Below are 25,068 nucleotides of genomic sequence, written 5' to 3'. Positions count from 1 at the left end.
GTTTTAGTAAATAATTATAAACTCTGTCAGCTTAACTAGACTTACATTTCTCAGTTTATCTGTATACAGAATTAGTAATGTATGTGAAACATGTCAATTTATGTCAAAGTGACTTAAGCATGTTTGAAGCTTTTCTTCCCCTGTGGTCCACTGAAAATCAAATCCTCCCAACTGGACTTACCCAGTTTACAAATATAAATAAATAGTCATGTAAGTAAATAAAAATAAATGTACCAAAGTGTTTTGAAAGAGTACTCAGTTTATCATTTACATTCAAAGCATAACTTCCATTGTTATGACTGTCTGATGTCTGAAACCTTATACCATATTGCCTGTTGTATCACATAGTTTATTATGGCTTTTATGCTTAGCAAGCCAAGGCTGAAAAAAAGGTCAAGTAGACACAGCCCACTTACAGCATTTACAAAAGATAAATAAATATGGTAACAGCTTTGTAGGTTGACTTGCTATAAGTTGTGCCTCATTTAAGTTCCTGTGCTAGTTCTCTGGTGTGTGTGTGTGTGTGTGTGTGTGTGTGTGTGTGTGTGTGTGTGTGTGTGTGTGTGCTTGTCTGTGTTTGTCTGTGTGTGTGTGTGTGTGTGTGTGTGTGTGTGTGTGTGTGTGTGTGTGCGTGTGTGTGTGTGTGTGTGTGTGTGTGTGTGTGTGTGTGTGTGTGTGTGTGTGTGTGTGTGTGTGTGTGTGTGTGTGTGTGTGTGTGTGCTTGTCTGTGTGTGTGTGTGTGTGTGTGTGTGTGTGTGTGTGTGTGTGTGTGTGTGTGTGTGCATGTCTGTGTGCTTGTGTGTGTGTTTATGTGTTCACACCTACATAGGGGACCCACATCTCTGTTATCTTATTTTCAGTTACTAAGACATTTGCAGTTACAGTTGCGCATAGCACGCTGAGTAGAATGCACACTCATGGATGCAGTTATGCATTTTATAAGAAGATGCATATCCATGACACTGTCACACTTGTGTAATTTTCCAGTTGACTCTTGCAGCACTTGCACATCTTATCCTTCCGCTGTTCATGTCTATCTTTTCTTGCTTGTTTGTTTTGTCGCTATTCTTGTGTCCTGCTATTACTTAGACTTTTGTGCTGTTTTTATTTCTGTGACACTCCTTGAAGTGATCATCAGGCAGACTTAAGAACATTTACACAGATTGTTTTGGGTATTGTTACTCTGTGGTTTAAAATGTGCTCCTCAGCATTAGATGACCCTGTACTACTGTTTGTGCTTTCATTCCTGTACTGTATACAGCTTCCATTTGCATTATGTGTGTGTTTCCTAGACTCTTTTTCTACTTTTTATCTGAATTTGTGTCTCATACATGCTACCAATCAGTGTTTTTCAGCACATGTCATCACTTCTACAGGCTTGAAATGGCTCAGTACTGGAATAGTTCTTAAGATCCCAATGATGAATCTCAAACTGTGGCATAAATGACTGCCATTTTGTATAAAAATATACCACTATGATATATAAGTGAGAATTACCTCCACCATTGGCTTTTCATAAACATCTTCCAAGGGCTGTTCACTGACCATTAGAGCATCCCGGTGCAGAGATTTTAGGACATTTTCTGGCTGTGCAAACCCATAATGAGATTCTAGCACTTCAGGCCTGGTCTTCTCTGTCCTCAGCAAATGAATGACATCATCTCTAGCCTGTGAAAAATCAAGCAGAAAAGAGAACAGTTAATGGAAAAAAAAGCATGGAAGACTTCATAGCTGGGTGCACACAGCAGCTGCCGTCTTGTAAGAGCTAATACATTTGTGAGGCTTGTTGTGTTTAGAAAAGTATCTAATGCTCATCTCTAGACTGTGAAAGTCAATATACTATGTGCATTTATTTACCATTCTGTTGGACAGTCATTGGTAGATGATCAAGAAACATTATTTTATATAAAAGAGATAGAACTTTCTAGACTGAGACACTAAACTTATTAGCTCTGCTCATATTATGCAACATCATCCCCAGAAATAATTCACATTTGATCATGGAGCTGAATATAATACTTGTAAAAGGGTAAGCGGTCCACATACAGAAGCACAAATCTGATTTTGATACATAACTGCTGCTTAAAGAACTATACTTAGAGAAACTCATAATGAAGAGTTGATTTGTTTACTGGCTGTATTTCAGACATGTTTTTTTTAATGTTTCCAAACTACATTACTGTATTACTGAATTGTGTTTAGTCTGTATTTTATTTTCACTCTCTGAAATCTGAAATCTGTTTTGTTTTAATTGCAATGTAGTCCAATAATTTTTAAATCTTCAAATCCCTCAGCAGAATAAACTCAAAGAGTGTTTTAAAGGCACAGCATGGTGTGGTATGCAGTCTTTCAGAAATACTGTTGTGCTCTGTCTTTTGTGTTTCACAAAAGACTGCAAAGGGACAGATTTTAACCATATTCTAAATTCATGTTCTATAAGCAAACATCACTATTTTCAAAATTCCAAGATCAGAAACAGGAATCATATTGTAAAAAAACAGCAATGAAAGAAGTAAAGCAAAATGTGATCCAGTGTTTGAAAATGTACAAGTATTGTAGTGACTTTCAAATACAAATTTCAAAACTAATGCCATGGATGGCATAATGGTTAAAGTCTTCACCTGCCGTGTACAAGGTACAAGATTTGAGCCTGGCCTCTGGCAAATACCTGGATGGAGTTTACTTGTTCTCCCTATGTCGCTCTGGAACCTCCCCTCAAAAAAAAATAGTGAGTGTTTCTACCTCAAAACTCACAAAAGAATGGAGCTGTGGGCAGCAGCACAGACTCTAGATGGTGTTTATAGGAGGAAGAGTTGTACACAACAACTGCTTTGGGCATCAGCTGTGGTGTTCAATATCCTCTAGATAGGAGAACATGGATCACAGACTCTGTGCCATGTCAGAGATAGCCACTTGATGGTATAAAAATTGGTTTTAAGTGATTAAAACATGTTGACTCATATCGCCAAAAATGGGCATGAGCATTTGCTGGTGATAAGTATTTTGAGGACCTGACCTACACCAGAGATCTATGCCAACTGTGGAAAGTATGTGGCCCTGTTGGCCAGTGTGTATCAACCGTAAAGCCCATCAGTCCTGGATCAATAATGGCTGGCCAATGTCCAGTTGCCTAGATCTGTTGAGCTAAAGCTGGACTTAACATGAACTAAGGATTACTATGCTCAAAGTAGTTTACTGACAGGATGGAGCTTGGAAATAGATGACATGATGGTAAGGAGGAGGCTGGACATCCCATGTATCTAGGAGACAAGATGGAAGGGCTGTGTAACAAAGCCACTTGGCTTGGGATCCAGAGTAATCTACTCAGGAGGAGGACAAGCTAGAAATGATGTGGAAATTGTGGTGATGGAGAGGCTTCAGAAGAATGTGAGGGATATCATCAGAAAAAGTGACAGACCCATGGCAATCAGACTCCAGCTTAATAATGTGGCAGTATTCATAATCTCAGCCTATGCCCTACAGCAGGGTTGTGATAGTGGGAAAAATAGTGCATTATGCCAGCCATTGCGGTACTTACTAGATAAACAGGACAATAGCAATTAGTGTTGATAATGGGTGACCTGAATGCACATATGTGGACAGACAGAACAGGATATGAGGATTACCTGGGTCCACATGGGTGGGGCAACAGGAATAAAGATGGAGAGGCTATTCTAGACTTTTGGCTATCAAATGGCTTGATAGTAGCCAACACATTGTTCAGAAAGAGAGACAGTCACAAGGTCACATACAAGAGTGGCCAACATGCAACTCAGGCAAATTTCCTCCTAGTAAGGGAAAGGGCATTGGGGTAGAATCACTGATTGCAAAATCATCTCCAGTGAAACAGTCAGCCTACAGCATAAACCACTAGTTGCCACAATCAGTTGCAATCAGCTTACTGAAAGCACAGGAGTTCAAATAATTACTCTGGGCATTATCATCATCAGTGGAGCTGAAGAAGAATGGCAGCACCTCATAACAGCATGTGTGAGGGTTACAGAACAGATATCTGACCAAACCAGGAATGGAAGTAAGGTACATGAGGAAAGCTAGTGGTGAAATGCAGAAGTCTAGGAAGTCACCAAAAGAAAGAAGGAGTGCAGAAAGAAGTGGGCTATAGAAAATATGGACCAGGCTAAGAAGGAATACTGGTTGGCTATCAAAGAGGCTTAGAGATCAGTTGCAATAATAAAGAACAAGGCATAAGAGGTACTCTACCAGTTTCTGATAAGTCACTCAGCAGATGGCACAAAGAAACGTAATCAGGTTGCAAGGCAAAGACACAAAGATAAAGATAATCATCACACAGCCTTCATAGGAATGTCAGCAACAATCTGCACACCAGCTCATGTAACATCAAAAACAGGGGGAAGGAGTATGTCCAGCAGCTTCTGAATGAAGAAAACCCCACAGAAGCTGCACTGCCCCAGGCACAGCCTACAGTGAAAGAAGAAGAAGAGCCCATCCTAGAAGGAGCAAAGACAGCACCAAGGAAATGAAGTCAGGGAAAGCAGCAGGCTCAGACGAGCTCACAGCAGATGTGATCAAGACGCTGGGTGAGATAGGGGAGAAATGGCTCTTGAGGGTAGTTAGAGCACTACAGAGAGGAAAGGTGAGTCCCAGATGAATGGTGTATAAGCATACGTGTGCCAGTGTACAAGAACAAAGGGGTCATCCACAGTTATGGGCAGTACAGAGGCATCAAATTCCTATCACGTTGCATGAAGGTTCTGGAGACGGTGATTGATAAATGGATATGCAGAGTAGTAGAATGTGAAATGGGAGATGAGCATTTCGGATTCAGATCAGCATGCAGCACAATGACCTGCTGGATGCAGTGAGACAGATAACTGAGAAAAAGCTAGATATGAGGAAAGAGTCAAAATTGGCATTCCTATACATGGAGAAATCATATGACAAGGTCCAAGAAAGCTGATTTGGGCAGTCCTGTGATGGTTTAAAGTCCTAAAAAACATCCGCAGAATTAGTGCAGGGTATGCTCAAGAACGTAATTGACTCACATAACAATAGTGTTTGGTCTCACAGAGGGGAATTCCAGTAGGAAGGTGTGCATCAGGTTTCAGCTCTGAGCCTATTGTTGTTCATACTGGTGATGGACTACATTAGAAAACAGGTCAGAGTGGACAGATCAGTAAACCTGCTTTATGCAGATGATGTGGCATTACAGGCAGACTTTGAACAAGAGGTTCAGCAAAAGATAGGGGAATGGAATGCAAAACTGAAGGTGCATGGGATGAAAATGAGTACAGGTAAGACAGCTGTAATGGCAGCAAATGTCAGAAGAAGTTAAGAATTGAGATAGAAGGAAAAATAATGACCCATGTTAACAGCATCAAGTATCTGGGAAGTGTGGTTCAGGAGAAGTGAAGTGTGAATGAGGAGATCAGAGCTAGAATTAGAGGGGCTGCAGCCAACTGGCACAGAGTGTCAGGTGTAGTATATGACAGATGAATGCCAAAGAAGCTGAAAAGTAAGGTGTACAAAACATTGGTGTAACTAGTACTTCTGCATGGTACAGAAACCTGGGCAGTAAAAGCAGGACAGTTGAGGAAGCTAGAGGGGATGGGGTTCCTATTATGTGATCGAAGACGCATTCTTTTGAATGCGTCTTAATCGATCGTAAAAGAATGAAAAGGCAAATTCTTTCCCTGGGAAAAAATTCGCTTGGCCGCTTCTGTTACTTTGCCATTTTCGGCACTGCAGTGCGATCTTGGAGTTGGTATATTTAAGAAGGGGGGTGTGGAGGACACAGCCCCCCTTGTCAGGGTGTGTGTGGGGGAAAGTCCCCCACTTTATGTACTGTTTTAAAGTTTTTTTTTTGTTTGGAACAGCGATTTTTTTCCAGGGTTTCTAGATTGTAAGCTTTCGCTTACATGGGGTCGATTAATCATCGTTCGCTTATTTAAGCATTTCATGATGTAATATAGACCCAGGTGATGGATATGAAATGTCTGAGATGTGTGAAAGGATGTACACTGTGGGACAGATGAAGAAATGAGCACATAAGAGAAAAAGCCAAAGTAGCTCCAGTTGCAGAAAAGGTCAAACAGAACAGATTACTATTGTTCAGGCATATGTTTAGGGAAAACAAGAGACAGTTTGGTGAAGAATATTTGGGACAGACAGGAAGAAGGCAAGAGGAAACAAGGGTGTCCAGCAAAGAGATGGATGGATTGCATGACAGAAGACCTGGGACAGTCAGGCATGAATGTCAAAGAAGGTAGGAGAGTGGCACTCAATCGGAGAGAGATGGTGATAGCTGACAGACCGCATTGACCCTATACAGAAAATGATGACAATGGGGTAGGTGACGGATAATGCTGATAATGTCTGGACTGTATCACCATCACTATTATCATCATATCTCTTGGTCTCTGTGTCTGTCTCTCTTTTTTCTCTTGCTCTTTGTGTCTATGGTCACTTCCACAGTATATTATTCTCATTGATAAGACTGATTCAGAGAACGAAAAAAAACTTTAACGTAGCCATGTGTAGTTCATTCATGTTTGGAAAGTGCTGAACGTTTGCATTTGTCTAGGACAAAATTCCGCATAAGGTTAAAGCTGTTTACGATTTGGTTGCGTTTACTGAAACATTGCTTGAAACAAAGACATGCAGAAACATAGCTGTTGATGCAGATACTAACGTCTTGCCTCATGCAATCCGTTCTTTTTTTCTGCTGGTTAGATAAATTGTAAGCCCTGTGAAACCAGCATTTATGCAGTCAATTACTACAGCACTGAACAATTTTATTTGACAAATTATGTGTGAAAATGTCTTGTTAAAATGTCCTTGAGAAAATTTATTTTATTTTCCTGATTGTCCAGTCTACCTTCTGTACTTTTTCTTATTGTAAATGACAATAATTTTTTAGATTTTGTTGCTTTTAGAAGTACTTAAAATTTCCTATGAAATCTACATTTCTCTCACTCTCTCTCTCTCTGTCTCTCACAAGTGTAAAACGCACAACGGCATGCATGCTTAAATACACACATGCAAACAGATGCACACCCATGCACACACACACACATGCGCACACACACACACATGCGCACGCACACACGCACGCACACACACACACACACACACACACACACACACACACACACACACACACACACACACACACACACACACACACACACACACGCACGCAGACACACACACATACACACACACACACACACGCACACACGCACGCAGACACACACACACACACACACACACACACACACACACACACACGCACGCAGACACACACACACACACACACACACACACACACACACGCACACACACACACACACACACACACACACACACACACACACACACACACACACGCACACACGCACACACACACACACACACACACAGACTGTCTTACTCCTTGCTCCTGATAAATTCAGATTACAATAAAGTCCTTTAGCCAGTTTTATTTAAACTTATGGTGGATATCCTATATTGCATCATTTAAAATACTCTCCTACTGTTCACTTGGGTTATATATTTACACCTAATCTTAAGATGAGCTAGACTTCAAATCAATACAAGAGAATGTTGATTCAAAGTCTGAACAGATAGAAGAAGAAGAACACAAACCAACATTCAAAAAAAACTCTTATCAAGATATCATATCTGTATTACAGATCACAAAGCAAGATGCTTTTCATGGCTGAATAATGAAAAACATTGGCTCATGTTTTTTAACCAGATGTTACATTTATAGCACTGGATCTGTGTGTGTGGGATTTGTCAGCACAGTACTATCAAACTTAAGTTCTTGATGAAAGTAGTTAGTATTAGTAACATGACAAATTATTGTGGGCAGCACAGTGGTTCGGTTGTTAATATTTCTGTTGTACAACTCCAAGGTCTGGCGTGGTGTTCAGTCCTGAAATAAGGCCATTGTCTGAGTGGGCTTACAGAATTTGCATGTATTCTGTACAGCTGTATGTGTTTCTTTAGGTACTCAATCCTTTCTCACCTTAAAAAGTATACTAGTTGATTCCACTGCAATTAGTTCTCCCTGTATAACTATATACTGCTGTTTGTACAAGCATAATTTGAAAATTAGTGCTACAACATCGTATAGATTAGAAAATCACAACCAAGTCAGACAGATTTGCTACAGAGCACAGAAAACTAGTGCGGAATAAAATAACTAGCAGTACAGTTAAGAATAAGAAAAAGATGACTGAAACAGTAATTCATGTTTTGAACAATGTTTACTTAAGGGAACATAGCAAAACATTTCTGCTCAAGATTTAAGTGTAAGTATAAACACCGCATGATTTTAAGCATAGAAATTTAGACTAAACATAGTTTTACTCATAGAAAGAATTGCTCCAACCTACTTCTAAGGACATTTGAGTAACAAAGAAAATACTTATATGCATATTTATACACACACACACCCCCCCACACACACACACACACACACACACACACACACATATATATATCAGATTATAGTTGAAAAAAACTTTTCTTAAAGCAAAATATTGTAGCTTATGCTGCTGTGAAGTTCACAAATGCCATAAATCAAAATGAATGTGAGTTTCTTGCATTCATCCTTCATGCTGGACATAAAGAATCTGTTAAATGTACTGAGCAGTTGTATAAGTTTTGTCAAAACGTTTTAAGACATAAATCTGGACAAAGACTGGCAGTGTGTTCTAGGCAATTATTTTGAAATTAAAACTGATTAACTAAAGCTAATCTGTAGTTACTTTGGGAATGTCCTTAAATGCAATATCACTAGCCAAAGGTCAGGAATAGTAACGGTCAATGGAAACTCTGTCAGGTACAGAATGAAATGAGCATTCTAATGTTGCCATCCATAAGGGAATGACAGTGAATCAGGATTTATTAGCTCACTTTCTTACTGTGTATTGCCAAAAATGAATGTCTGCAAAGGCAATGCTATTGAAGCAAGTCAGTTGAAAAGAAAAGTGGTCAATGACTTATGATATTTAAAGTCCACTCTTCTGACAAACTGTGTACATACATCCAGTGCCTGGCATATATTAAGGACAATACCATGTTCAGGTGAAAAGAGGGTACAGAATCAGTGCAGTCCATGGGTAGCCATGGTTATCCTATCACTTTTATAAATGTTCTTTACAGGCTACCCTTCTATTGAAGGAAAATATTTGAATTACAAGTACATGACAGAGTGTCTTAATTTAACACAATTTGCTTTTACCGTCTCTTTTCTTAGGGAAAATACCAGTTTAATCAGTACACCTTTCAGCAAGCTAGCTGCTGTCTATAAATCCTTCAACTAAAATGATACTGAAGTACAAATCAGACTCTATCCTTTTGCCTTGGCTTACATATAGAGGGGCAGAACCTGACAGTTGTTCTGCAGCAGCCTCACTATGATTTGCCAGAAATCTTGAAAGTAGTTGAACTAGCTTGATGGATTTTAATACATTGTCACTTAAACAGTTCCATGCCACCTTTGATTGTCTTCTGCAGTATGGCCTTAATAGACACCTGACAGTATAAAAATTGGCTCTAGATGATTTGGTCACATTCATAGGTTCATAGGTTCATAGGTTCATACTAGGCTATCTGCCCTAGGGCATTTATAAGCCTAGCCAGAGTTGTGTGGCTTTCACCACCCCTTAGGTTGAAGAATACTATACCCATTAGTTTGCCGTGCCTCTGTCCAGCAGTGATACAGAGATGATCCCCGGGGTAAACCTACGATCTCCCATCCACTGGTCAAGATTCCTCTTGAACAGAGCCAGCGAGGTGCTCTGTCTCACATGGACCGGGATTCTGTTCTGCAGCATAGGGAGTCTCTGGGTGATGAATCTGTCCCTCCAGCACATCCTATTTATATCCATGTTGAGGTTTAAGTCTCTTGCTCTTGTGGCTCTGGTGGATTTGGATTTTTTGAGATGGAGCATGTCCATTAATTCTGGGTTGGACATGGCCTTGTATGTCAGGCACAGGTCACCTCTGAGCAGACGGTATGCGACTGAATAGAGCTGAAGTTTCTTCAGTCGGGCAGCATATGGCATATTTTTGAGCCCCTTTATCCTTTTGGTGAGGAACTTTTGGGGTCTTTCCAATTGCTGCAGGTGTCGGGTAATATACATTCCGAATGGGGCATTGTACTCAATCATTGGTCTGATAAGTGAAGAGTACAGGGGAACAATGACCTCCCTTGATCTGGATGTGAATCCCTTCATAATCAGGTGGGCAATGTAGAAGGTCCTCCTAACCACTTTGGCGATGTGAGTGTCAAAAGAAAGGTTACTGTCAACTTGGGTCCCCAGGTCCCTGATAACCTCTTCTGTGCTAAATGGATTGCCACCTATGTGGTAACTTGGGGTTACCTTGTTTTTACCAAAGGGTATGACTATACATTTTTTGGCGTTTAGCTTAAGGCCATGGCTCTGGCACCAGTTATCCGTTTCTATGAGACCTCTCTGAAGGATATCTGTGTCTGATGGATTTTCAACTATGGCGCCCAGTTTGCAGTCATCTGCAAACTTTGTCAGCCACAATCCTCCTATGTTTGCCTGCACTTCTGAAAAGTAGATGCCGAACAAGAGGGGGCCCAGGACTGAGCCCTGTGGGACACCGCTTGTGACTGGCTTGGAGTCTGACATGGCACCAGCAACTCTAACCCTGTGGGTTCTGTCCTTGAGCCAGTTTGCAACCCATCTTGTGACATATGGGTTTACATTTAAGCTGGTGCGCTTTTCTATGATACCCGAGTGGGGTATTGTGTCGAAAGCTTTTGCAAGGTCAAGGCTGTGTGAACTGCCTTACCCTCATCAATGGCCTTGGTGACTGTTTCAAAAAAGTCGACCAAGTTCAAGAGGCATGATCTGCCCTTGACAAAGCCGAATTGGGTAGGATCCAATGTCTGTAGGTCCCCTATGTCTTTATTTATGAGTTCCATTATGATCCTCTCCATAGCTTTGCAGACCAGGCTTGTTAAGCTTATGGGGCGGTAATTACCAGGGTCCATAGAAGCACCGCCTTTGTGGAGTGGGACCACAGTTGCTGTATGCCACTCTTTGGGTACGTATCCTGTGGTAAGGCTAAGATTAAACAGCAGCCTTATGTGTGGGTTTAGTTCCTCATTGAGATCGTGTAGCACACAGCCGAGGACAACATCCGGTCCCATTGATGCTGTGTTTTTAGCTTTAGAGAGAGCAGCTCTCACCTGGGCATTTGAGATGATTGGGAGGCTACACTCTGCTGGGATAGATATTTCTCCTTTTGGGGGGGGGGGGAGAAATTTTCACTGAACCTGTCTGCCAGTATGTTTGCAATGTCTGTGGGTTCAGTGATTTTTGTATCATTTTGGACTAATTCTGAGCATATCTGGGAGTTTCCACCCAGATTTCTAACATAGCTAAAGAAGGCCTTATGATTGTCTTTTGAGTCCTTGGTGATTTTTCTCTCAAAGTTGGCCTTGGAGGATTTTATGAGTGATCGTAGTTTTTTACTAGTATTGATCAGAGATGTCTTCCCTTTTAGGGATTTTGCTCTATCTTGTAGTAGCTTTCTCCTCTTGTTGTAAAGTTTGTTTATGGCTGGGGTCCACCAGATCGGGCGCTTGCCTTTGGTGGAAAGGGTCTTGATTTTATTTGGGATTGCTTGATCCATGCAATCCTGGAGGTGCTCGTAGAAAGCATTTGTAAGGGATTCAGCAGCGTGGGTTGTGGTTTCCAATGGCTCAGGGGCCTTGAAGGATACCACACCAGTCTTAAGAAGTGTGAAGTTGGCTTTTGAGAAGTTCTTCACTGTGGTCTTTTTTGTTGGGGGTGGGATGTGGATCTCCAGTGAGATTAGTTTATGGTCTGATCTCACCAATGAGGGATATACTTCTGGTGTGGAGCATTTTGTCCCCATGTTTGTGATGATCAGGTCTAGTATATTTTCACCTCTTTTGGGAATGGTGACAAGCTGTTCCATAGCATTTGAGTTTATGAACTCCAGGAAACTTTGGGCTAGGGTATTGGGGCTTGAGTAATGTTCCCAGTCTATGTTTGGGTAGTTGAAGTCACCCATTATGATGGTGTTTGGAGAGACATTTATACTCTCCAGTGTCTTCAGGAAGGCTGTGTGGGGTTCCTGAGTTTGAGAGGATGGCCTGTAACATGCTACAAACTGTAGAGCAGTTTTGCCTATGGTTAATTGCACCTGAATGGTCTCTGATGCTTTGTGAGTTGCCACCAGCCTGGAGGTGTCGGTATCCTTGATGAATATGGATACATCCCCTCCTTTTGTGGTACGGTCCGGGTTTTTGGGGCCGGAACGCATGATATGAGGTAAAACCTGATAGTGCCGGAGTGCTCTCAGGAGCCTTGAACCAGGTTTCAGTCACAGCACAGACATCGATGTTCTCCATACTGAGGATGGTTCATAGGTTTATAGGTAGGTACTAGGCTATTGGCCCTAGGGCCTATATAAGCTTAGCCAAATGGTACCCTGGCTTTCGCCACCCAAGAAAATTATTTTCCTGTGCCCCTGTCGAGCAGAGCCACAGAAGTGATCCCTGGGGTGAATTTCCTATCTCCCATCCAATCATCAAGATTTTTCTTGAAGAGTGCTAATGATAAATGAAACATTGATAAATGTCACCAAAAATCGACACGGGTATTTGCCACTGGTAAGTGGCTTGAGGACTCGACCTGCATTAAGGACTTGTGCTAACAGTGGGAGGAGTCCTTGTGCCTCTTTTGGCTAGTGAGTGTATGTGTCTGCCATAAAGACCAGCAACCCTTGGTCAATTAGCTACTGGCCAGCCAGTGTCCAGTTGCCAAGTCTTGGTTACCAGGGATAGCTCCACTGTGTGAAACATAAACCAATTAACCAACTAAAAATGAATGTAGGGTTACTACATATCATTCACAGGCAATGCACAGCCTAAAAGTGGATAACATGATGACAAGGAGGAGACTGGACTTCCTGTGTATCCAGGAGATGAGGTGGAAGGGCAGTGCAGCAAAACCATTTGGCTTGGGATCCAGAGTTAACTACTCACTGGGATAACAGACAAGAAATAGTGTGTTAACTGAGGTAAGAGACTGTCTTGTGAGAACTGAGGTAAGAGACTGTCTTGTGAGGACAGTGAGTGATATCATCAGAATTAGTGACAGACTAATGGCAGGTTAGTATTCATAACCTCAAGCTTATGCCCCACATCACAGTTGTGTTGGCAAGGAAAAGACTGCATTCAGGCAACAGCTGCAAGACATACTTGATAAAGCAGGACAACGTGAGCTGGTGTTGCTAAAAAGGGCATGAATGCCCATATCAGGACAGACAGAACAGGGTATGAGGACGGTTAGGTCCATATGGATAAGGCAGCAGGAATAAAGAAGGAGAGGCCATTCTAGACTTCTGTCTGGCAAATGGCTAGATGGTAACCAAAACATGGTTCAGCAAGACAGACCATCACAAGGTTACATACAACAGTGTCCAATATATAACTCAGGTAGACTTCCTCCTAGTAAGGGCCTTGGTTTGGAATCAGATATTGCAAAGTCATCCCCAGTGAAACATTTTGCATACAACATAAACCATAGCTGGACACAATCAGCTGCAAACAGTGGACAGAGAAGGCTCTAAGGTCAAGAGAAACTAGGCTGTAGATGTAGAAGTCAAAGACATTGGTTCAAGGAAATACTCAGGGCTCTAGCACCTGAGGAAGAAGAGGAAATAGGTGGAATTGAAGAAGAATGACAGCACCTCAAGGAGCATGTGTGAGGACCATACCTCTCAACAGTCCCTGATTTTCAGGGACGTCCCTGATTTTGACTCAAATTTTAACTCTGTCCCTCTTAATCCCTCCTACAACTAGTGACATTTGGAGGAAAGGTGGTGAATTACACTTAATGAATAATGACAATAATTAAGAGTTATAAACTTTTTTTACTTCAGATAATGTGTATTAATTTATATACTCTGATTCTGTCAATGTTTCAAGTTAATAGCACTAATATTTTAAAAGTGTCCCTGATTGTTCCTGATTTTTTCTTGACTTGTCCCTGATTCTGTCGAAATTTGTCCCCAGTTGGTTGAGAGATCTGGTGAGGACTACAGACTAGATATGCAGCAGAGCCAGGTATGGAAATAAGGCACAGAAGGAAAGCTGGTGGTTCAGTGCAGAAGGCCGAAGGAAGGAGTGCAGGAAAAATGGGAGACAGAAAAGACAGAACGGGCTATGAAGAAATATTGGTTGCCTAACAAACAGGTGATGAAATCAGTCACAACAACAAAGAGCAAGGTGTCAGGGAAACTCTACCAGTTTCTGGAAAGAAAATAGTTGGACACCCTTCAAAGGGAATGCCAGCAACAATTACCTCACCAGTCTAGACAACATTAAAGGCAGATAGAAAGAGTAGTTCCAGCAGCTTCTGAATAAAGAAAACCCCACAAAAGCTGTACTACCCAATACAAAGTCCAAGATGAAAGTGAAAGAAGGCTCTGATGAAGTTATAGCAGAGAATATAAAGACCAAGTAAAGGATAGAGTAGTGCTAAGTGAAGGGACAGCTATGTTAATGGTTTGAGTTGTGTCTAGAAGAGGAATAATTAGTAGGCATTTAAAATTCTGTATGAGGACTACAAGAATCAATTAGAGGAGGTTAGAAAAGATTTGAAAGACAATTTATCAGAGAGAGAGTGAAAAGACAGTTTATCAAGGAACAATGTTAAGCCATCTATATGGCTACCAAGTATATAATAATATCCAGAAGGTTTAGTTACTTTTTGCAAGGAAGTGCTTGCACAAATATTCCACACTACAAGCAGATTGGAGAGACTTTTCCTCAGATAGATAGCAAATGCTGGAGGTGTGATTGAAAAGAGAGAGGTAAATGGGAACATGCATTCATGGAATAACTAGTTGGTAGATTTAAAACATTTTCTACAGGGTGTTTTGTCAGAAGTGTCAGGAGAACACATTTTTGTAAATAAAGAATGATCCTTTTGAGCTGAAACATAGGCTTTGAATTGTCTACACATAATACAGGGTTCAGGCACCTAGGCAGCGACACATTTCCCTGTGGTACATTTGGTTGCAAATGCATGGCTGAAATGACATTCAGCTGTAAAGAAATATGTTTTTTGTAAGTTCCCTGTAGGCAAAGATAAGAATGTGGTGCCATGCTCACAACTTCAATAACCAAATGCATAGGGGATAAATAGTGTCCATGGCCACCAAGGCAACATGAGACAGCAGATAGTCTGGCCGGCATCAGCAGCAGGCTAGCTATTGGGCATGTCAGTGGCAGTAAAAATGCAATGCACAATGGGCAGTGCCTTTATAGTTGGTGTGAGTTGACCACTGCCCCCTTCACAGTTTCTAGGAAACATTACCTAAAATGCATACTGGAACATAAATGTGATTACAGTAGTATGCAGGATTTCCTCCATGCTGTAGCACACTGCTACATGTTGTAGTCATATAAGCAAACATTGTACACTGAGCACAATGCTCATTAATTCTTCTGCCTCATGCACATGGTTATTAAAGCTGGTGGCATGGCAGTGTGCATGCTCGTCTTTGCCCACAAGAAATTCATAACAGCCATATTTCACTGCAGATGAATGTCACTTCAGCCATGTATCCCCAGGCAAATGTACCACAGAGAAATGCCTCACTGCCTAAGCACCTGAACCCCATAATGCACCCTTAATTTGTTTAATAGTGCTGGCTGCCAAAAAGTAATTGCTAGAAAATGGAAATCAAAATCTAAATCTACTGTAATGAAGCACTGAATATTGTAAATGAGACAAAAGAAATGGAGGTGGGATCCTTAGAAAAAAGGAAACCAAACTACATAGAAGTAAATGGAGTGTGGGAACAATACATGCAGAATAATGTTCAAAGGAAGAAGGAAGGAAATGAACAAATTATGAATGGTGTAGTGAATGATAATTGTGAAAAAGGAGCAATGTGTATACTGCAAGAAAAATGTGCAATGGTTTATTTTCTTTTATATTAATGTATACAAAGTAAACAAATCAGACATTACAGATTAACAAAGCTGCTGTGTGCAGAGAACGTGACATTACAGGCAGACTCAGCAAGAACTTTAGCAAAGGATAGCAGAATGGAATTCAAAACTGAAGGCACATAGGATCAAACTGAGTACAAGTTAGACAGTTGTCATAGTAGCAGATGTGGAAATCAGAAGAAGCTGCAAAGTGAGATCAAAGAGAAAATAATGGAGAAGTGGCTGAGGAGAATGATAGTCTGTATGAGGAGGTCAAAACTAGAATCAGTGGTGCTGCAGCCAGCTGGGAGAGAATGTCACAGGTAGTGTGTGAGTGAAGAATGGCAAGAAGCCGAAAAGTACAAGTGCACAAACCGTGGTTTGAAGGGCACGTCTGTATGGGACAAAAACCTGTGCAAGACAAGACAGAACAGCTGAGAAAGCTAAAGGTGCTGGACATGAAGCGCTTGCAATGGGTGCTAGAATGCCCACTGTGGGCCACCTGAAGAAATCATGACATCAGAGCAGAAGCCATGGTGGCTCCAATTGCAGAGAAGGTGAAAGAGGACAGAATACAGTGGTTTGGGCACAGGTGAAGGAAAGCAGAAGATGATTTGATGAAGAAGATTTAGAAGGACAAGAAGAAGGCAGGAAGAAGTGAGGACATTCAGCCAGTAAATGAATGAAAAGGATTTGAGACAGTCAGGTATGACTGTTGAAAATAGGACAGTGGCACTGAGTAAAGAGAGGTAGCAATGGTTGACATAAGACATCAGCTCTATGTAGAAAAAAAGATAAAGGAGTTTAATGATTTGATTATGTCTACACACCATGTTAACAGGGTCATCATGCACCTCATTAACACAGTCATTATGCACCTTATTAACACAGTCGTTATGCACCTTATTAACATCATCACATGAATTGTAATGGTACTGGCTTTAATTCTGCACCACTGCACAAACACAAATTTGATGAGCTCTGGCATGATGTCACAATTCACACTGCTGCAAACCAATTAATATGTAAGTACAAAACTGAACTTAAGGGTGTATGGTAAATGTGCACTGCTGATTCAGGTAGTAATCAATGCCTGCTTTGCCAAATAAGATTCATGATATACAGATACAGATCAGAGTTATAATCCCTGACTCTCCAGGATTTTGCCTACTTTTGAATTAACCTAATGCTTTCCAGTGCTGGCTTCCCAACAGTAATTGAAATGTGTCAAAATTATTTTACACAAACAAATCTGCATAATATTATCCACCAAGCGTAAATGAGAACTTTCTAGTACTGACACCCTATTCTCCAATTTATAATGAGGCTGCTACCAGCCAGACTTAGCAGTGGCAAAACCAAGAATACAGATTACTGCTTAACCTTAAAATAAGCTAAACTTTAAACATTTTGATTCTCAGCTAAAGCGTCTTCTGTGTGGAGACATGTGTGAATGGGCATACCTTCGTTGAAGGTTGTGCGTCAGGGCTGGCAACTCGGTATGTAAAAATCTACTGCCAATCATTAGCGGACCGGAGTTCCGCTGTGGCGACCCCTAACCGGGAAAAGCCGAAAGATACAACAATATCGGCATTTTGATCTGAACAGTGACTTTTCAATAGGCAGATAACAGACAGTTTTTAAAAAAAAAACAGAATATGTAAATTGTTGCAGGGGGAATGACAACATTTCACAGTGAAAAGAGAAATATATGTTGTGCAATAATGTGGAAACTTGGAAGAAAGAAAAATAGGGTCTCCCAATGGAAAAGATGCATATGTATTAGCAAAAAAATTATAGGGAGATAAAATTCAAGAAAGAATAGAGGGGAATATTTGTGAAAGACAGACAGAAAAGAAAAAAACACAAAAACACAGAAAGCGATAAAAGTAAAAACAAATATTTGTTAATATGAACTGTTAACCAATCAGAAATTGAGTGAAACTGAGACCACTTCAGGTAACCTGACAAGAAATACTTTACTGCAACTCCCTTCACTAGTAGAAGTTGTTGAAGCCTCATCACTCCATTAACCTCAGGCATGGTGTCAAAGTTACAGTGGTGAAGTAATATGAAGAAATGCATATGTTGCCAGATTTAGGTCAAAATACCGGATATTTCTAAATTAGGACATTATGCTTTCTAAATAAAAAACTTGTTAATTCTGAGGTTTTCAGTAATATTGTCATAGTTTTCCAACACTTTTTAAATACTTTTAAAAAGATAAATCTGAACAAAGCTAATAACATTTCTACATTTAAAATTGCAGAAGTTATAACTCTTTACATCTTTTGTCTTCATAAGCATAAAACACTTCTTTAGAAAAAATAAAAAGTAGAATTCACATGATTATTGCCATAAAATTCAAAAGCAGGTAATGACAGAAATACTGAAAAATGTCGTTGAAACTTGAAAATGATTGGATCCTTAACATCACACACATAAATATACTTTGAAAAGTAAAGATATGCTGTATAAACATTAAGAAATAAACTATTATCAAGAACATTTTAAAAAGTCCTAAAGCAATCTTGACACATATATAAATATGTAAATATGTAAATCCCTCTGCTTATGTTAAATATATAAAGCACAAAAACTCATCAACTTGTATAAAAAAATGTACCAGAAGTATACAACAAAACTACATAAGAATCATTTTTTGGGAGGGGGGCTGTATTCCCCTGCAGCTCCTAGAAGAGGGGCTCTGCCTCTGTACCACAATTTCTCTGTATATATACTACATCCAAAGCTGCACAAACTTAGAGAAGATGCAAATATTTTCAGAAAAGCAGCCTGTCTTTTCTTTATTTTTTTTTTGTAAGTTGCGGGATTTTAGACAATGCACTAAAACTGTTGATGGAGCAATCTTCACTCTATGGAAATGTTGATGTCATGGAGAATAATATTACAGCTGAGCTGCTTTGAATTCCAAGATACTAACAGATGGCAAACAGCAGAAAAACTTCAGTATTTTTTTTTTCTGGTTGTGAAAAAAAATTAATATATTTTAGTCTAGGTCAAAAATGGACATCTGCAGCATTGATGATTTGGTCGGTGCTGATACTATAGTCATTTTCCTGTCAGGGTACAGAAAATGTCAAACATCATGGAGTTATCTTCAACATTGTAAAAGAAGGCTTGTATCCATCAAGGGATTACATAGTTCTCACAGTTAGAATGAATGAATAGAAGGGGTGCATACATCTCCATTGCTTATGGGGATAAAGCCCTTGCTATGAGATAGACAACGCAAGTCTGATTAGCAGCTTGGGTGCCTGCAGAAACTGGTCTGCAAGATGGGATAAATAATGAAGCTTGGCCTGCTCCTCTCTGTAGGTTAGATTGGATCTTATTACTCTTTAATGACTCAAAATTTCAAAGTGTATATGTGTAAAATAATTCGCAGCACACTGCTCATACTCTGAGACATAACCATAGAGCATAGTGTGTGTGTGTGTGTGTGTGTGTGTGTGTGTGTGTGTGTGTGTGTGTGTGTGTGTGTGTGTGTGTGTATGTGTGTGTGTGTGGGTGTGTGTGGGTGTGTGTGTGGGTGTGTGGGTGTGTGGGTGTGTGTGGGTGTGTGTGTGTGTGTGTGTTTGTGTGTCTATGTGTGTTTGTGTGTTGTAAAATCAGAAGTTTTCTTTTTGATTTACTTTGGTCTACAGGAAAGCTGATTGACATAATACTGGGTTGGGGAATCTCAGAACTGGAATATTTAATTAGCTTGAGGTCTAGAGGGTGCATGGGGACTTGTCTCACTGCTAAAAGCATGTTTTTTTTTTTTATTGCCATGCTCTATGGTTATGTCTCAGAGCATGAGCAGTGTGCTGTGAATTATTTTCTCAGTGTCTGGGCTGTTCATGTGCCACCATTTTACTGTGAGCAAAGATACCTATTATATGTGTATGTAATATATATATATATATATATATATATATATATATGTGTGTGTGTGTGTGTGTGTAGTGAGAGAGAGAGAGAGGTATATGCAAATTAACAAAAAACTTGGCAGTGTCAGATTTCCTTAAACCAAAAATTTGATTGTGTGACCACTACTACCACCATGTGAACAAGCAATAAACTGGATTTTTTTCACTAAACAGGGCTTTTTCAGTGCAGCCCTCAAACTTTTACATGTAAAAACCGTGCATGATTAGCAGTTACCTAACCTTATTGTAGAATACTGGTGAAATGAATACAAATCATTGCCTGCATTCAGCATTAGTGAATTATCTGAAGAAAAGTGTTTTGACAGGGGAGATAATATCCTGCCCAACACAGCTTTATGTGTGTGTGTGTGTGTGTGTGTGTGTGTGTGTGTGTGTGTGTGTGTGTGTGTGTGTGTGTGTGTGAGCTCTAAGATTGTACAACTGAGGAAAAATAAAGGTGAAATTAACTAATCCCCAATATTACACTTTCTCTCTTTCTGTTTCATTGTAACTGGTTACAGGGTGGATGACCAACATACCCCAAGTGTGAATGATGAATAAATGTGTAATATATATATATATATATATATATATATATATATATATATATATATATATATATATATATATATTTATACATATGTGTGCATGTGTGTATGTGTGTATATGTATATATATATATATATATATATATATATATATATATATATATATATAAACACCAAAGCAAACGCTTGTGCACGTTAAATGTAAAAAAAGCGTGCACAGAAAGTAGTTAAAGCACCAACACAAATTCCAGCACTGCACCAATTGTAGAAAATACCCACTTTAAGGAGCGAAAATTTTCTTTATTCATCTCATGGCTCGCAGACAGTAAAACAGTTTTTGGTTGTATAGGGTATATGTTATGGAATATGTCTCTTTAAGAGAGACATATATTATGGTGACTGGGATTTGATGTTTGATCCACTGATGACGCCTAAAGGGTGAAACCGGTTTAGATTATACTGTTTTACTGTCTGCGAGCCATGAGATGAATAAAGAAGATTTTCGCTCCTTAAAGTGTGTATTTTCTACAATTGGTGCAGTGCTGGAATTTGTGTTGGTGCTTTAACAACTTTCCGTGCACGCTTTTTTTACGTTTAACGTGCACAAGCGTTTGCTTTGGTGTTTGTTGATACTTGGGCTTTGTGCTGTTATCCGTGTTGCCTGCATTGGCGGGCTGGAACTGTTATTTCTCTTGAAAAAAAGAATGGATTACTTGACATTTTTACTGGTACGATGGCTGAAGGGGGCGATTTGAAAAAAATATATTGATGCATTGAGTCTGGATAAGGAAGACGTGACTTGGCTTGATGGCAGACAGTGGAAAGGTACGAATATGAGTAATACAGAGATAAGTATTATGTCACAAATGCAATATGACTTTAAAGAACTGGCGTTTAGCACAAGAAAATATCGTTCAACAATATGGCATATAAAGCTACTTAAGGCCTATCTTAATGCTGATATAATACCACGAGATTTACGAATTTATGTGGAACTGGGAGTGGGGAAAGAAAATGTTGACTTTTTGACAAAATGGCGTACTATACAGACCATGGCATCAAAATTGTTTATAGAACTATTGATTTCATATTATGAAGACAACTTAACAAAAGCTAAACAACAAGTGGATGATTGTTTAGAACTGGTGCAGAAACATAGTGAAGTGGATGGTTTTAGTGGTCTGTTTAACAAATATATGGAGGAAATGAATGCTTTTGATACTGAGGTTAAAACTAAGAAGTTAAAAAAATTTAATAGAGGTGTAGGTGACGCCAAAAATGATAAAACCTACACCTGAAAACAATCTAAAAGGGCTGTGCGCTTTAGTGAAAATGTTAAACCTAAACAAATTAAACGTAAAAGAAGCAAGTCAGTTTTGAAATCCACATATAATGGTAATAATCCTGAAACAAGCACATCGGAAATGTCCTCTAATGCAGTTAGCACGGATACAGACTTGGAAATACCTGAGATACCTTCTCCTATACATAAGAAAGTGAGATCTAAAGGGGGCCCTTTAGAAGGGGTGGAAAGAAACATCGGATGAGAATATTTGAAAGAGATGGAGAAGTTCGAGAGACTGATGGAAGAAAAATAGATGATGAAGGACTTATAGTTAATTTAACTAATTATCAGCTGAATGCTGATGAAAAAGCTGTTTGAATAAAGGCTTTAACTATGTACCCTCTTGTTTTTTGTCTCAGCATGATATGTGCATGGATGTAAAAAATTTTTGTAGAAGTTTAAATTTAAAATATTTTTTTCATACTAGATGTGATACTTCATCTACCTCTGACTTTAAATTTAAAACAAGTAATTTTATACCCCCTTACCATCCAAGAGTGAGATTATTTGAAGAAAGTGTACTTGGTGAACTTCATAAAAATCAAAATAACATTTTCAGACACCATGGACATAATTTAACATTAAAAGAAAGGGCAGCTCTAAAAGGTTTGATGGAAAATAAAAATTTAGTGATACTTAAAGCAGATAAGGGTGGTGCTTTGGTAATATGGGATGTTGTGGGATATACAAAGGAAGTTAAAAAACAATTAGAAGATGATAGATTTTATTTAAAACTTTTGTTTGATCCAACTTCTGACTTAAAGCAAAACATTGATAAAAGATTGAAAGAATTTAAGTCTGAAGGTCTCATAGATGGGAATTTATTAAAAGAACTGATAGTTGACACTCCGAAATCTAAATTATTTTATATATTACCAAAGATACATAAAAATATTTTTCCTCCACCAGGTAGACCTATAGTATCAGGAATGGGGTCTCTTACGGAGCCAATTTCAGCCTATTTGGAGCTACAATTAAAACCTTTACTAGCCCTTGTTAATTCTAGAATTAAAGATACAAATGAATTTTTACAATTGATGGATGATATATGGTTGTCTGAAGATCGTTATATTTGTACATGATGTACAATCATTGTATACGAGTATTCCACATCATGGGGGAATTGAAGCTATTAAATATTGGATACTACAGTATGGTCTATATTCTGCTGAACATTGCTCTCTGTTGATTGATCTAATAGAAATTGTGTTGAAAAACAATGTATTCTTTTTTGGAAAGGAATGCTATCTGCAAGTAAATGGTACTGCAATGGGTACAAGATTTGCACCAATATATGCATATCTTTTTATGGGGTACCTAGAATGCAGTATGATTTATAAGGAGGATGTTCCTTTTAAATCTAAACTGATAATGTGGCATCGATACCTGGACGATTGCTGGGCCATTTGGTCTGGCTCATCAGATGAATGGGGTATTTTTGTGGAACATCTAAATTTTAATGTATTTGATATAGTTTTTGTTGACAGAAAAGAGAAAAAAGCTATTGATTATTTAGATGTACATGTGGTTGTGAATAGTGATAGTACTTCGGAGACAAGTCTTTATAGAAAACCATTTACTAAAAATTCAATATTGAGGGCAGATAGCTGTCATCCAAAACATATTATTTCAAATATTCCAAAAAATCAACTACAAAGGGTTAAACGTATATGTAGTAATGAGGAAGAATTTGGAATAGAAATAGAAAATATGGGTTATAGATTCAAACAGAGAGATTATAATAAGAAGGATATAGATAATGAAATGTTAAAGGCATTGAGTATGAAAAGAGATTTGGAATTTAGGATTCCTTTGAGGATGGAAATAAGAATGTTCCTTGTAGATTAATTACTACTTTTGGAACTAATACGTTTAAACTTCGACATATAATTAATAATTATTGGTATATTTTAAAACAGGACCAATTTTTTGGTGGTTATTTGGATGAATACTGTAAGTTTGGGTATAGGAGAGAGAGGAATATTGGTGAGTCTCTTTCTTGGTATAAAAAAATGAAATATAGCAAGAAAATAGTAAGTATAAGTACAGGCTATAATCCGTGCGGTAGGTGTACTTATTGCAATATTATCCCTAAGACTAAACCTTTTACATCTATCAATACTTCTAAAGTTTTTGATATAAAATATTTAATAACTTGTAAAACAGAGTGGGTTGTATATATGGCAATATGTCGATGTGGGGCCTTCTATGTAGGTCAAACGTCAAAATCTTTTAAAAGTAGAGTGGCACTACATATAAGTGACATTAAATGTCAAAGGGTACGGAGTGCCCTTTATAAACATACAACTGACCGTAATACAGCCCATTTTATATTTGTTGGGATAGATACAATAAGTAGGAATAATGTAGGGGATGATATAAAACACCAAATATTGGATAAAAAGGAAAGAATGTGGATTTTAACTTTAGGGGCTTTATATAAGCCTGGGTTAAATGAGAATTTGTAGTGGATTGTTGTTTAATGTTGGGAATTTATTAGGCCAGTTCTTCTTTTTTCTTTTTTGTATAAATTTATTTTATTTTTTGGTTATATAGGGTGTATGTTATGGAATATGTCTCTTTAAGAGAGACATATATTATGGTGACGGGGATTTGATGTTTGATCCACTGATGACGCCTAAAGGGTGAAACCGGTTTGGATTATACTGTTTTACTGTCTGCGAGCCATGAGATGAATAAAGAAGATTTTCGCTCCTTAAAGTGTGTATTTTCTACAATTGGTGCAGTGCTGGAATTTGTGTTGGTGCTATATATATATATATATATATATATATATATATATATATGTATGTGCGTGTGTGTGTATGTTGGCCAAGTGCATACTTACCCTGTTAAAAACTTTGGCAGTGTGATCTTTCACTAAAGTAATGGTTTGGTGTTATCATCTCAGTGAAGATATCTTTGGGTAAGTCGGATTTGATTATTAGAAATAGACCTATGTTTGTGTGTGTATATATATATATATGTATATATATATATATATATATATATATATATATATATACATATGTGTGTGTGGGCACATGTACGTATATATATATATATATATATATATATATATATATATATATATATATATATACATACACACACACGTGAGGGTGTGTATGTATACATGTATATATATATATATATATATATATATATATATATATATGTGTGTGTGTGTGTGTGTGTGTGTGTGTGTGCATGTGTGGGTGTGTGTGTGTTTGTATATATATA

General features: G+C 38.7%; 1 protein-coding gene across 8 annotated transcripts in view; it reads right to left on the bottom strand.

The window, feature by feature from the left end:
• FILIP1 (filamin A interacting protein 1) overlaps positions 1 to 25,068 on the bottom strand; it is a 1,235,241-nt gene that overhangs the window by 578,836 nt on the left and 631,337 nt on the right. For 7 of the 8 annotated variants that reach the window (XM_044063667.1, XM_044063671.1, XM_044063673.1 and 4 more), the window contains exon 3: positions 1,498 to 1,668. The exons of the other annotated variant lie outside the window; for it this stretch is intronic. In XM_044063667.1, the coding sequence (XP_043919602.1) occupies positions 1,498 to 1,668 (171 nt within the window). The remainder of the gene's footprint in view (positions 1 to 1,497; positions 1,669 to 25,068) is intronic. 8 annotated transcript variants of the gene reach the window in all.

This window comes from Protopterus annectens, chromosome 1.part0 (assembly GCF_019279795.1).
Source record: "Protopterus annectens isolate FY-2018-M chromosome 1.part0, PAN1.0, whole genome shotgun sequence".
Lineage (NCBI taxonomy): Eukaryota > Metazoa > Chordata > Ceratodontiformes > Protopteridae > Protopterus > Protopterus annectens.
The sequence above is the reverse complement of the archived record's forward strand: the minus strand, read 5'-3'. Positions and strand labels throughout refer to the sequence as shown.